We start from the raw sequence: 15,585 nt of genomic DNA on the forward strand, positions 1-15,585 counted from the left end.
TACACCTGTCTGTACGGGAGATAGATGTCTGTCTGTCCGACGTTATGTGCACCTGTTTGTATGGGAGATGGATGTCTGTCAGAAGTTTTGTACACCTGTCTGTACGGGAGATCACTACCTGTCTATCTGAAGTTAGGTATATGTACGCCTGCTTCTAAGGGAGTTGAGCGTCTGTATATCTGAAGACGCCTACAGAAATGTCTGCCTGTATAGGGAACTGATGTTAATTATAGGCACAGCTACAGAAATTATGTAATCCTGCAGCTGCGTCGTTTTCTGCATGATTATGGCTTCCCCCCACTTGCCACATAATTCATCACTTGCTCTACGATTGGCAGATTTTAGCACAAAAAAAAACATTCGTTTGTATCTCAAATGGATCAGAAGTTACTTTGACCCTTTGCAAATATTAACGGCTCCTTTTCGGTTCAGGATTGCTGTATGTGGGTGATAAGCTGATCCCATTGAAGGGGAACCTTTGCCCAAATAGTGTTAACGAGTAATACAAGCATTAGCAATGCAATAGGACTCGCATTTACGCGAGACCTATTGCATTGCTAACGGGAGTGCCGGCAGGCGAGAAGGCACTAAACGGGAGGTGGGTGTGGGGGTCTGAGAAGGCACGGACTGCGGGAGGCACGGGAAGAAAATAGTGCTCACAATATAAATAAAACATACTATGCAACACTCGAAGTAAATGGGCCAGTAGCCATGGAAGAATACAAATTAAGGAGGGACTATCAAGCCTAAAGGCAGCATTTAGGTACTAAGCCAATGAAAAAGATGGGCGAAGTGGGCGTGGCTTCCACTCCATGCTGAATACTGCATGCCTCGCAACACGAGCGCATGCGTGCTGCCGCTATAGGCTCGACCTAAAAAGGCAAAGCGACACATGACTCCATCCTGCCACTCTGAACCTAAAAAGAAGAGACAAGGATGGCATGAAATGAGTCGTTCACGTTTGAGGTCTCTTGGCACAAAGCTGATTCTACAGCAATCCCAGTGCACACGACTTTCCTGGGCCAGATTGCAGATTTTTAGTGCGCTTCTAGTTCCCACAGGCACTCTTTGGGGCGCTAAGAAACTGCAATGTCCCCTGTCATGTTACTGCGCAGATCCTCCCTGGTGACGTCTGAACCTTTGAGATTCACGTTGGGCTCCATACCGACACCGGAACGGGCCTCCAGTCCGGTTTCAAGACCTGCGCCGGTCTCTTCCATCAACAGTGGTACTAACGCCACTTCCATCGAAGACAATATGGTTCTGATACTGATGTCAGACACCAAACCGACTGATGTCGCGCTTCAAAATTACAGATGCGCAGCTGGTCGTAATGCACTCTAACTCTTATCCAGTGCATCTAACAGGGATGGTGTAATTGGGCTTGCAGGACACATATTTTCATAAGCCCGTCCTACAGTTCCACAGACGTTACCTGTGGTTCATAGTTGACCAGGAGCATTTTCAGTTTGCTCTGCTCCCCTTCGGCCTCACCAGTGCTCCTCAGGTGTTCACAAAGTAATGCTGGTGTTTGCTGCCCACCTTCAGAGATTGGGGATACAAGTTTTCCCCTACCTTGACACTTGGCTGTTGGCTGTTGAAAACAGGCTTGCCATTGTTATTCATAGACCACTTCCACAGAGCAGCAAACTTCCAGACACTCTTGTGGTTTTTTTTTTGACAAGCCGAAGTTGCACCTGACTCCTTTATTTAGGCTTCTATTCATTTGAGCAATCCTGGACGCAGTGCCATTTAGAGCCTTTCCACTGCAAAAATGAGTCCAGGACATTCGAGCTATGATCCTGATGTTTCAGCTTCTGTCCTGAATCTCCGGTCCTAGGATGCTTGTTTCCAGTCCAGGAAGGACCTGGCTTGGCAGTTCGGGCTGGACTGTTCCCATGAGGCACAGGGTCAAGACTGATTTGCATATGGCTGGGTTCAAACTGGAACGGCATGGTGAGCAAAAAAACGATGGATTTAGGCCCAGATCTCTGTACTGGGGTAAATGTATGACATTGTTCTGCATTCTGTCCATCAAATTTTGTTTTTTCTGAATCTCCGTGAGAGCAGCTTTAAGGCTTCTTTATCTGTTTAGCTCCTGTATTCTCCTTATCCGCTATGCACATGGAATCTGAAGTTCCAGTGGGCCCAACATCAAGACAATCTGATAGATATCATCCAAATCTCAAAGGAAGTGGCTCACAATCTTCACTGGTGGCTGATCGAGTGCAGTTGGTCCAGCATCAGGCCTGGCTCTCTTCACCACTTGGAGCTGGTAGTGGTGACAGATGCCTCCATGCTGGTCTGGGAAGGTCATCTGGACGAGGTGGAGATCAGATGCCTCAGGTCTCGATGGAAAAGCATCTCCATATCAGTCTGTTGGAGTTACTGGCCAATATTTGGGCTCTTAAGTCCTTCCTGCCATCCATCAGGGGGAGGCTGATACAGGTTATCAAGGAGAAAACCACCGCCATGTGGTATTGCAACAAGCAGAACAGAGTGGGGGTCCTGTGCCAGGAGGTTCCATGTCTTTAGAGTTGGTTGGAGCACCAGTGCAATTCCCCTTATAGAAAACCACTTAGTAGAATGCCTGAATGCCAGAGTAGAGGAGTAGACAGTGTCTGGCAATCACAAGTGGCGTCTAGACACTGAGGTGGCACAGGCATCTTCATTTGGGACAGCCTTGACTAGATCTTTTTGGCACTGCCAAGAGCGCTTGGTGTGAAACGTTTAGCGCCATGGCGCTTCGAGAGCAACACTAGTGGAAATGCGTTATAGTTGAATTAGAACACACTCCTGTATACCTTCCTGCCCCGCCTTTCCTGCCTCAAGTTCTGAAATAGATCAAGAATGATCAGGCCCAAATCACCGTACTGGCTCTGGACTGGCCAGGAGAGAGTAGTACCTGGAACTAGTATGCATGAACATCTGTCCTCTGATCAGGCTACCACTTTAGAAGGCTCTTCTGTCGCAGCAGCGGAGTATGGTCCCCCACCAGCATCTGCGCAATCAACACCTACATGTGTGGAGATTGAGCAACGACATTTGATCTGCTGCCTGAGGTGGTAGATGTCATTCTCAGTGCCAGGTGCCCTTTGACAAAATCCATTCATGACGGGCACTAGGACACATTTGTGGCCTGGTGTGGCATTAAGATTGAGCCTTTACAAACAAAACTGTTGGACTTCATTTATGGTTTTATCTTAGGCTCAGCAGGGCCTTATAAAGGCCACTAGCAAATGGTATTTGTCGCCCCTTTTAGCCTCTCTACATGTACTGGACCAACCGTTGGTGATGAGTGATAGGACAGCATTCTTGCCAAAAGTCATGTCTGCCTCTCGCATTGGGTAGCCCATCACTCTGCCAACATTCTTTGTTCCAACCCACCCCTTGAAAGAGGAGAAGAGGTTCCCCAAAGGTCTTTAAGCTTTCACATTGATCAGACCAAGGAACACTGTGTGTAGGATAAGCTTTTAGTGGGGTTCCCTGTGACGAAGAAATGAAAAGGAGTGTAGAAGAGGACTCTAACGAGGAGGATAGTCCTCTGCATCGAGATCTTCTAAGCAGTGGCCAAGAAGCAGCCGGGGATGGTCTGAAAGTCCATTCCACTGGAGATAAGGCTAATGCCAATGCATGAATTCACAGAATGCCTGTTCTCCACGTTTGCCAGGCAGCGACGTGTACATCAGTGCATATATTTATGAATCGCTACTACCTTGACAGCCAGGTCCAGCTGTGGAGGCATATTGCCCTGCTCGATTCTGAGGGACTTTTTGGTACGAGCCCACTCCACAAACCCTCCACCTGGAGAGGTACTGCTTTGGTATCTATTTTAAGTGGAGGAATCTGCGGTTATACATCAGTAGAACAAGTAATTTGCCTTTGGTGGCACTCTTTCTGTTATATACTCCGTCTAGCCCCAGATTCCCCACTGGTGTTCTGTGAAATGGCTTCATTTTAACACCTAAAAAGGTCCCAATTTATTATTCTGCACTCTGGTGCCAACATTTGTTCACCCTCTGAGTCTGAGGGTGCGGAAAAGGGGGGAAAAAGAAACGTACATTTGCACACAGTTGTGGATCTTATATGTGGCTCTACTCTGTCACTTGAGGGGCGATATGGAGCCAATGTGAAGCAGCACTGCTAGGAGCGCTGCTATGAAACGTTTCCATATCTGGTCTGGTGCCTGGCAAGTGTTCTATGGTGAGAGTCTACAGTAAGAGTAAAGATCCACAACCCTTATCGAAGGTAAGTAACTTGTTCATTTTGATCATGCCACACCAATACTGCCCTTCAGTAAATCTACATATTCCATTTTTAGCTTCAGCATCATGTTGCATAGCTTCTCTGAGTTAGGATCTAAGTTGAGAAGAAGGCTTTTCCTGATGCAACATTGTATGCTGCTGGATTGGTGCCCACCATAGATAGTTAAATCCATGCTGTGACATAATATCTGCTTATACAAACATGACTCTATGCATGTTAAAATAATATCTTTAGCAGTAGCAAGCATGTATAGCAGTAATTGTGCATTATATCATATGGATCCTTTTATTTAGTTGCCTGGATAGCTTTCCTGAAAGATAATTTTACAAAACTGACACTTTCAAAATGATCTGCTTTCCATTCAAAAGTCGTATTGAGCATATGAGTTATTAAAGATTTTAAAATGGAATGTTGCGAAATGAATTAATATATTTGTGTTGATTGGCTTTCTATCCCAGAATTTGATGCCTGCATATCCCAGAATTTGAAATCCATCATTAATTATTAAAAATATACCCTGACTAACGTTTATTAAGATTGAAATTCTCCTTGCTTTTAATGTCCACCAATTATTTAGCATAACATACATGTTCGATATTTACCTTTATTGGTATTGTTTCTCATGTACACTAAATAGTTTTGAAGGTAAATAAAATTCATGTGTCTTACAATTTTTATCGATAGGGATCATCTCAGGGTATTCCTGCACATTGGCAATGGGGAGCTCCACAGGTAAATGTATATTTACTAACTATCCGTCTCATATATTGCACTCTTTGCTTTAAAAGTGAATATTTTACATAGCTCTTAAAGTACTCAATTTGTAATGTTAGTTTTTGGTGAAAAAAAGTAATAATAATATAACCTGTAATTTAGCATTCACCTTCAGAATCATGAGGAGACTTCCCAAGTCTGTGACTCTCCAAATTAGTCACTGGATGTTAATCCTGGTGGTGTGGAGTTATGATCTCTTAAGATGAGCCCTCTTGTGGGAATAGGCCCTGGAACGGAGATCCAGGAGGGATCACCTATCCCTGAAATGCTCACATGTGAGGCTGGTATCAATTTCTGATCAAGTTATTCGGCAAAGGTGCGCACTTTGGGCCAAGAGGGCTGTTCCTCTGGCCTCGGTAATTGCACCTAAGGCACAATGAGGTGCACCGGGACAGAAGGGAGAGGGGCCTCAGTCGTCACCCTGGACTGCCACTTTTTGCTCATAACCCCCCAGAAAGGAGTTTAGCTAAATTGGTGTTGATGACTGCATGAATACAAAGCTTACAACTTTAACTAATGCTTTGTAAGCTATCTATACTCTTGCATGAACACATTGTTCTTTATTTACGCTTAATAAACAACTCTTCTTCTTCTGGAATCTCCAGTGATGATCATGATCACTGAATATATAATATAAACTCTGTGCTTTATAAAAAGCCATTTTAAAAGGTAAATGTATTTTTTGTCAGTTTAGCTGAAGGATTCTTGACATTAAACAAAGAAGCCAGTTATATTTTAAAATCTACTATTAAATTAACCAAAGTAACAAGAAAAAACACAGAAATGGTGAGCTTGTCCGCCAAATAGGTGCCAATCGTGAGGGCTTTGTGAGCAGTGCAGCCGGTCATGAATATGAGCGGCCAGGAATGGGGACCCAGTTGAGTTCCATCACGATAGGAATGGTGTAAGGATTCATGCAGCTGCATAAAGGGTACCATTGAGTTTGTTTTTTTGGCAACTGTGGAGCAGGGAGTAGCCACCTTCTAAGGTTGGGGGGCGGGGGGGAGTTGAGCACTTGAAAGGCAGTTCTAAAGTCGATTAATACCTGCTCTTTCAGTAGAAGAGAGTGCTGATACCATACCATCTTGGTCTTTTTGGCAGTGTGTTTCTTGAGGCTGATGTTAATGTCAAGGGTAAATCCAACTAGACATGTGAGTAGTTGGGGTTTGAATGTGTTCAGATTTGTTGTTGAGTCCAGTTTGTACTAGTTGTTGTTAGTTTTTCTTGGCCAATAGGAAGAGTTTGGTCTTAGTGGGTTTGAGTTTCATATAGGAGAACTTTGATAGAGGAGGTTGAAGATGGCCACTGTGTGGTGTTGTGTGTTGGGATGGAGGGGAGGGCGGGAGAGGTAGCTTTGGTATCGTCAATGTGCTGTTGGATCCTCTGGATTTTTTTATTGAAGTGGAAATTGACGACATTGCACTTGTCAGTGGAATCTGGAAAAGATTAACATGGTGGTGCGGGGATAGTGAAATGCTTGTGCTTCTGATGGATGCATTGTTGGTGGCATTTTTAGGAAGCTGGCTCTGCATGTACTATACCAAAGTAAGGTATAGTGTGCACAGAGTCCAGTGTATCCCCAGAGGTATAGGAGAGGCTAAAATTAGATAATCACTAACAGCTGTATTTGTGGTAGTATGGTCAAGCAGTTAGGCTTATCAGGAGGGTGTGTTAATCATTTATTGTATTCACTCAATAAAGGCTGATGTCACACACTCAGAGACAGAATCCAGACCAATTAGGTAAGTATAAAACAGATATACATATGGTTTATTTATAGAACCAAGCAGGACTTGGTACAGGTAAGTAATAAATACTTTCAAATGCACGACTGTTCAAGTAAATGCAGTTGTTCTTGTAATTGTAACAGTTACAGGTTGATATCACGTTTGAGAATACTTGGCATTACACAGTAAATACTTCATTACTTTCGGATTACGTTACAATAGTGCTCACTTTTCCCCATACATTGGCCGTTCTACACTTTCTAGACCCAAAATCTCATACTATGAGTCTCTGTGGGAAGAAAAATGGTTATTGAGCTCGGAGGTAAGTATTGGACTTACGAGGTTGAGGTGTTGGGGTTAGGACCAAGGTTCCCTTAGTCCAAGTAGACACTCTAGTTAGATCAGCACTGGGGCGGCCGGGTGCAGAGTGTAGGAGCCCAACAAACCTCAAATTTAGCTGAAAAAATCACCTTTTTCACACATTTTTGTGTAGGAAAGTTGTGGCATCACCGGGCTGACACAAATTTCCTACCACCCAGCGTTCCCCCGGGTCTCCCGATAAAAACTGTGCCTCACTCGTGTGGGAGGCCCAAGTACTCGCGACAGGCAAGGGTCCAAAACGTAGTGCGCCTCAACAGGCAAGGGCCCAAAACGTAGTGAGGCGCACTACGTTTAGGCCCATGGTGGGTCCTTAGGCCTCCCACACGAGTGAGGCACCATGTTTATCAGGAGACCCGGGGGAACGCTGGGTGGAAGGAAATTTGTGTCAGCCCGGTGATGCCACAACTTTGCCACACAAAAATTTGTGAAAAGGTGATCTTTTCAGCTAAATTTGAGGTTTGCAGGGCATTCTGGGTACGGAAACGTTGGGGGATCCACGCAAGCCTTACCTCCCTGGAATCCCCCGGGTGTCTAGTTTTTAGAAATGTGCGGGTTTGGTAGGTTCCCCTGGGTGGCCGCCGAGCTCCGGTCCAAAAACCCAGGTGACCCCCCTTGCAAAACCAGGTCGTTTTGAGGTAGGCAATTTTCATGTCACCTCAATACGTTTTGGGCCCTTGCCTGTCGCGGGTACTTGGGCCATCTACACGAGTGAGGCACCGTTTTTATTGGGAGACCCGGGGGAACGCTGGGTGGTAGGAAACTTGTGTCAGCCCGGTGATGCCACAGCTTTCCCACACAAAAATGTGTGAAAAAGGTGATTTTTTCAGCTAAATTTGAGGTTTGCAGGGCATTCTGGGTAAGGAAACGTTGGGGTATCCACGCACGCCATACCTCACTGAAATCCCCCTGGTGTCTAGTTTTCAGAAATGTGGCCGCCAAGCCCGGGGCCAAAAACTCATGGGACCCCCTTTGGAAAACCAGGTTGTTTTGTCATAGGTAATTTTGATGTCTCCTCAATAGGTTTTGGGCCCTTGCCTGACACGGGCACTAGGCCTACCCACGCAAGTGAGGTACCATTTTTCTCTGAAGACTTTGAGGAACGCAGGGTGGGTGGAATTTTGTGGACCCACGCAGATTCCAGAACTTTCCACCACAGAAATTTGAGGAAAATGTGTTATTTTGGACACATTTTTAGGTTTGCAATGGATTCTGGGTAACAGAACCTGGTGAGAGCCAGTGAAGTCACCCCATCCTGGATTCCCCTCGGTGTCTAGTTTTCAAAAATGTACAGGTTTGCTAGGTTTGCCTACGTGCCAACTACGCTAGGGCCCAAAATCCACAGGTATGAACATTCCTAAAAAAAATTTGGAGCCCAGTGGGCTTTCTTCTGCCCTGGGAGGGAATCGGGGAAGGGGGTTTCATCCTGATATGCCCCTAAAGGGGCAGAAAGACTGTGGCTATTTTTTGTGGGGGTGGGGGCATTGGTATGACCGTTTTGGGTAGCCCCCACGCATAAAAAAAGCCTGCGTACTCGCTGGCGCCTTGTGGGCTTTCTGCCCCCCCCAGGGGGCAGATCAGGGGCCACTGCCACCATCTGCCCTCACGGGGGGGACAGAAAGACTGGAATTTCTCTGCGGGTGGGGTATTGTCATGCCCATTTTGGGGAGCCCCTACACTAATAAAACAAAAAAATCCATGATTTCTAGTGGGCATTCTGCGCCCCCCAGGGGGGGGGCCAGATTGGGGGCTACAGCTCCCATCTGCCTCCTGGGGGGCAGAAAGACTGTCATTTTTGTGCAGGGGAGGGTGGGGGCATTGGCGTGCCCGTTTCGGGCAGCCCACACACTAAAAACAATTGTGCAAAAAAAATCCCAGGTGGATAGTGGGCTTTCTGCCCCTCTGGGGGGTGGGCGGATTGGGGGATACTGCCCCATCTGCTCCCCGGGGGCAGAAAGGCTGTAATGGCGGCGGGGGGTGGGGGCATTGGCGTGCCCATTTCGGGCAGCCTCCACCCTAAATAAAATCCATCACCCTAAATAAAATTGCGCGAAAAAATCCCTGGCGTCAAGTGGGCTTTGCGCCCCCCTGAAGTGGCAGATTAGGGGCCAATACCCCATCTGCCCCCCAGGTGGGGTAGAAAGGCTGTAATGATGGCGGGTGGGTGGGGGCATTGGCGTGCCCGTTTCGGGCAGCCCCCACCCTAAAAAAAACTAAAAACAAATCCCTGGTGTTTAGTGGGCTTTCTGCCCCACCAAAGGGGCAGATTAGGGGCCAGTCCCCCTTATGCCCCCCCAGGGGGGGCAGAAAGACTGTGATAATTGGGGGGTGGGGTGGGGGCATGGGCCTGCCCGTTTTGGGCAGCCCCCACCCCTATTTTTTTTATTTTTTATTCCCTGGTGTCTAGTGGTCTTTTTGCCCCCCGGGGGGGGCAGATTAGGGGCCAATGCCCCATCTGCCCCCCAGGGGGGGCAGAATGGCTGTAATGGTGGCGGGTGGGTGGGGGCATTGGCGTGCCTGTTTCGGGCAGCCCCACCCTAAAAAAAACTGAAAACATCCCTGGTGTATAGTGGGCTTTCTCCCCCCCCCCGAAGGGGCAGATTAGGGGCCAATGCCCCATCTGCCCCCGGGGGGGGCAGAAAGACTGTGATAATTGGGGGGTGGGGGATGGGCCTGCCCGTTTTGGGCCGCCCCACCCCTATTTTTATTTTTTTTCAAATTCCCTGGTGTCTAGTGGGATTTTTGCCCCCCCCCCCCCGGGGAGGCAAAAAGACTTCATGGTTCCAAAATAATTAGGGGGGAGCAAAGGCTCTTGCCCAAGGGGCCGCTCCCCCCTCCATGGTGTCTAGCGGGTGGATCCCTGCTTGGGGATCGCCCTCCTGTGGCAATCCCCAAGCAGGGATCCACTTCCCTTTCCAACGATACCTCTCCCGTCTTTCTACGTGCTCAGGGGGCTGAGATAGCCCCCTGAGCACGTAGAAAGTGAAAATGACGTCAGCGCAACGTGCGCGCCGATCGTCATTACACTGAAAGCAGGGGGGGGGCCTCGGGAGCTGGGGAAGCTCTTCCCCAGCTCCCAAGGCTATTTTTTTTTTTTTTTTTTTTTTGAACCAACTTTTATTGATTTTAACGGTCGTGCAAAAGTCCATACACAGCTTGTTCGTCTACAACCACAATGGCCGGCAGCAGGTGACTAATCATTGGCAGGAACAAAGGCATATGCATTAGCACAAGTAACATTATCTATAGCCCAGAAACCGGCCCCCACAGAGACATTTACTCTCAGAGGCTTTCGCCTTAGTGGCGTCGAGCCCTCAGTAAACCTCCCGCCCAGCAACCCTGCAGAGACAGCTCATAAAGGCCAGAAACCATGGCTAACAAAATGTCACAATTGTCACGGGCCAGCCGGGCAGGTAGCGTTAGGGTAAGACTGCAAGGGCGCCCCAGTCGTGCAATGTAAGAGTCACAGCATATTATAGCGAATATCGCCTAGAAGAGACGCTGTACAAGTCCAGTAACTTTCATCAATGATGTACAGGGCAGTATGCAAGTCGGCTTCCGGCATGTCTCCCACTGCAAGCGTAACTAGGGGTTAAGCCCTCCACCCCACTATCGAGCCGCCATGCCAGGGCGAGGATATCGCCCCAATCCCTGCATCAAAGATTGCCAATGCGGCGACCAAACAACCAGGGGGATAGAACAAGGGAAAAGGGAGGGGGTGTGGACCATCGCAAAGGGCAACAGTCATGGCGCCGAGGCTATTTTTAGTGAAAGGGAATCCCTCTGGTGCCCGCACCAGAGTGATTCCCCAGGGAATTCCTCATGACGAGCTGGACTCCATGACGAGTCCAGCTCGTCATGGGCACAGAAGGGGTTAAGAGGTAATCCATTTTTCCTATTTGTTTCTGGCTTCACCCTTCTTGCTGTTTGTGGTGGAAATAGGGTGATCCTGGAAAGCTGTAAATTTTCCAAAGGTAGACCGAATTAAGCAAGGTGTCGTTTGAGTAGATCCTCAATGATTTCCCTAACTAATTGTTGATATTAAAAAAACTAAACTTGAAAATTAGTAGTTAAAAACAGCTATTTGTGACAACATTTTCATCTGTAACTTCTTGTCACAATGGCTAATTAAAAAATATATATATACCGTTACGTCCAACAGACCCTTCTGGGCAAGGCGTTATATAGAGTTTGTATATTCCCCAACAACACGCGCTCTGAGGAGCCAATAACTGAGCTGCACATTACAATGATTTTTCATTGTGTACTGATTATACAGTAATTCATATGGTAAATTTAAAGACTGAAAATGGGTATAAAGGAGACCTATGTATTTCTGGAATGTACACAGGATACTAAGTTTAGGAACAGTGGCTATTTGTACACCTCTGATTTTGGGGTTACACATTCTACAGTGAGAATCGGAAACGTTTTTGTGAAATGTCTGTTTTTTCTTGCATACTGTCTTACATTTGGAAGCCTCAAAGGCATAGAATTCCAATAGTTAGTAACAAATTTGCTACTTTTCTGTGATCCCACACACCTCCTGATTGAAAACAGTGCCCCACTGGCATGGCCAAGCACCTGCCTCCCAAAATGTGATCTGCGGACATCGTAACTCACCCAGCAGAATCCACTTTTTTTTTTTTTACACAATGTGGGCAACTGGGATTTTGGGTCCAACTCAGCTGCCATCCAGGGAATCCTACCATACCCAGACGCCCGGGGATGTGAGGAGTGATGTGCGAAAACCCTTGCAAACCTCAAACATTGGCTAAAAACACACATTTTACTCCCATTTATGTAAGGGAAACTTCTGGAATCTCCGTAAAGTGATAGATTTCCTGCCAGCCTGTGTTCCCCCATGTCTTCTGATAAAAATGGTGCCTCAGTTGTGTGGGTGGGCCTAGCACCCACAACAGGAAAAGGCTCAAAAAGCTAAATGGACAAATCAAACTTTTCACCTTAAAATCAGCCCTTTTTGCAATTTGGGTAGCTGTGGATTTTAAACACTAACTCAGCTGGCACGTAGAGAGACCTACCAAACCACACATTTCCGAAGACTAGACACCCTAGGGAATCCAGGATGGTATAACTTGGGTGGCTCTCACAAGGTTTTCTTATACAAAAGGTCATGCAAACCTCAACCTAAAAACATACATTTTATTTAGGCAAAGTTTTAGGTCTGCATGGCATCATAGGTAAGAAACATTGTCAAATCCACATGAGGCATGCCACCCTGGACTCTCCCAGGTGTCCAGTTTTCAGAAATGTCTGGGTTTGGTAAGGCACTCCAAGTGGCTGCCAAGCCCGGGCCCAAATACTGCAGCTACCGCCATTGCTCATTTCCCCAAGTTGCAATCTGGGCGCTTTTGTGTTATGGGTGCTAGGACCAGCCACACAAGTGGGGTACCATCTTCATCAGGACAGGTGTGCAAACGGTTGGTGGTAAGAAATTGTGGGATGCTCACAGACTCCAGATCTTTCCCACTGACAGTTGTGAGGAAATGCATGATTTCAGGGTAAAGTTTGACATGTGCAGAGCATTTTGGATCATAAAACATTGTGGGATCCACGCAAGACCCACTACCCTGGAGTCCCATGGTGTTTAGTTTACAAAAATATCTGGGTTTGGTAGGTTTTCCCTAGAGACAATGATACATTGCTGGCAGTGAAATTCAGAAAAGACTAATAATATTAAACACCTATCAACTACTTCAGTACACACATACTGGTTGGCTTTGGCACCAGGGTGAGTGTAAAGTGCAAATTGGAAATGCTATTAACAAGTGATTTTACAAAAATTAAAACTCCAAAATCATTGTTAGTAACATAATTGTAATCGTATCGTACTGAAACCATGATTCACCGCTCGTAATTTGTAAAACCACTTCTCTACAGCCCTTTCATTCACATTTCATGCATCACACCAGGCCCGGCTCCAGGAATTTTTGTTTGGGTGGGCCAAGGGGGCATTTGGGTGGGCCACTACCAGCCCAATTTGTCGCTTCAAGAGGTAGTCTACAAGCCATAGATTACATCATATCTACTTGCAAACAGTCACTATGATACAAGGATTGCTTCTGTGTGTATACAGAACATGTGGAGAGTTATTTATTGGCGCCCCACCACTGACCTCTTTCTCTGTAGATACCTTTACTACCACCCTCCAACAGTGCACTCCATCTCTCCGTAGCCCCTCCCCCTCACGACCTCCTACTCAGACTCCCTCACTACCACCCTCCAGCAGTGCCCCTTATCTCTCCGTATCTCCCACCCTGCCCCCATGACCTCCTCCTCGGATTCCCTCACTACCACCCTCCACCAGTGCCCCTCATCGCTCCAGAGCCTTTCCCCATATTGACCTCCTCCTCGGATTCCCTCATTGCCACCCTCCACCAGTGCCCCTCATCCCTCCGTAGCCCTTCCCTCAATGAGCTCCTTCTCAGATTCCCTCACTACCACCCTCCACCAGTACACCTCATCTCTCCGTATCCCCCACCCTCCCCCTATGACCTCCTCCTCGGATTTCCTGATTGCCATGCTCCACCAGTGTGCCTCATCGCTCCATAGCCTCTCCCCTATTAACCTCCTCCTCACACTCCCTCACTACCACCCTCCAACAGTGCACTTCATCTTTTCGTAGCCCCCCCATGACCTCCTCTTTGGATTCCCTCATTGCCACCCTCCACCAGCGCCCCTCATCGCTCCACAGCCTCTCCCCCCTATTGACCCCCTCCTCAGATTCCCTCATTGCCACCCTCAAACAGGTTCCTTCATCTCTCTGTAGCCCCTCCCCAATGAGCTCCTTTTCAGATTCCCTCACTGCCACCCTCCAACAGTGCCCCTCATCTCTCCATAGCCTCTCCTCCTCAGACTCCCTCACTACCACCCTCCACCAGTGCCCCTTATCTCTCCATAGCCTTTCCCCCTCATCACTTCCTCCTCAGACTCCGTCAATCCACCCTCCAACAGTGCACTTCATCTTTCCGTAGCCCCCCCATGGGCTCCTCCTTGGATTCCCTCACTGCCATCCTCCAACAGTGTTCTTCATCTCTCTGTAGCCCCTCTCTCATATTCGAATTATTTGTTGTATAGCGCTACTCATAGTGTATGGTGTCACAGTACTTACATCATGCACACATTATGCAGAGACAATGAATCCTACCTACAACTATGTAAATCAGACTATGGGGAATGTCACATAAGCCAATGAGGATTACAAGGTGTAGGAATCACATGTCATCCATACTGGTGGGCAGTATGTTTTAAGAGGGTTTGGTCTGGAGACGCACAAACGCAGGATTTAAAGCATACCTCAGTGGTTACAGGGTTGGCTTTGCTGATTAAAATGTATATCTGACAAAACAAACTCTTTATAACAACATTAGAGTAATGAAAGACTGGGAAAATTCTAACTATATTGCAACACAAAAAAAATATGTTCTAATTATACCATTCAGGTTTGTATGCAGCTCTTTGATGTCAGTTCATAGGTCACTGTCCTATTTTAGGATTGTAACTTCTGTACTGCAAGTAACCCACTGAGCTATCCACATAAATACAGTTTATCTGCATTTAAAAATTACGAACATACAAAATATTGCTCTACAGCAGGATCATTAATCGCCAGAGTTATCTGGACATTTTAGTAGTTGTGTCTTGCATCCGTCATGATAACGATACAATGATATAAATTAAATATACACGGCATACACAAAGTATGTGTCTTGCTGGGCCCTCACAGAATTTTTAAATATTAACTAATATACACAAATCCTCGAAGCATAAACCAAGTATATATCTACCTAGGCCTGTGCAAATTTAAAAAAACAGAACAATAGCCACAGCTACGTTCAAACTCTGTCACAGCCGGATCTGATAAACAGCTGAAGGGGTCTAAAAAGGTGAATCAGGATCAACAAACTCCTTTTCTCCAGCCCTGAAAATAAGGATGTATCCACGCAGCAGGACGGTACGCACAGATTACAGGTACCAAAGAGGATTTCTCCTATTCCATGTCCCTGTACCTGCACCAGTGGGCGGGACACAACCCACCTTTCTAAAAGGAGATGCGTGATTGGGGGTGCCTGTGAGAAAGAGCCCAGGCCCAATCACGCAGCTCCTAGAAAAATAGGGTTCAGAGGAACATTTTAAATTGCAGTTGCCATTTTCTGTTGGCCTTCCTGACGTCACTGCGAGGGCCACGGTTCATGTTTGAGTGTGCCAGGCTCATGTTTGGGTGGGCCTGGCCCTTCCGGCCCACCCTCTAAAACCGGGCCTACATCACACACAGAAAGCCGTGTTCACTGCCAGCTGCAATCCCAACATGGTGCAACACTTGTATCAGTAAATGGCAGCATTCAAGGGTCCTTCACTTTCATACTCTCACAGGACTGACACACCAGTTGCACCACAAATCACCCGGACATTAGCCAAC

General features: G+C 46.9%; 1 protein-coding gene across 2 annotated transcripts in view; it reads left to right on the forward strand.

Annotated features, from left to right (window-relative positions):
• The window catches only part of BOLL (boule RNA binding protein), a 1,219,536-nt gene that overhangs the window by 1,091,389 nt on the left and 112,562 nt on the right, over positions 1–15,585 (forward strand). For both annotated transcript variants that reach the window (XM_085646856.1, XM_085646857.1), the window contains one exon: positions 4,951–4,998. In XM_085646856.1, the coding sequence (XP_085502982.1) occupies positions 4,951–4,998 (48 nt within the window). The remainder of the gene's footprint in view (positions 1–4,950; positions 4,999–15,585) is intronic.

The sequence above is a fragment of the Triturus cristatus genome, chromosome 3_2, assembly GCF_964204655.1.
Source record: "Triturus cristatus chromosome 3_2, aTriCri1.1, whole genome shotgun sequence".
NCBI lineage: Eukaryota > Metazoa > Chordata > Amphibia > Caudata > Salamandridae > Triturus > Triturus cristatus.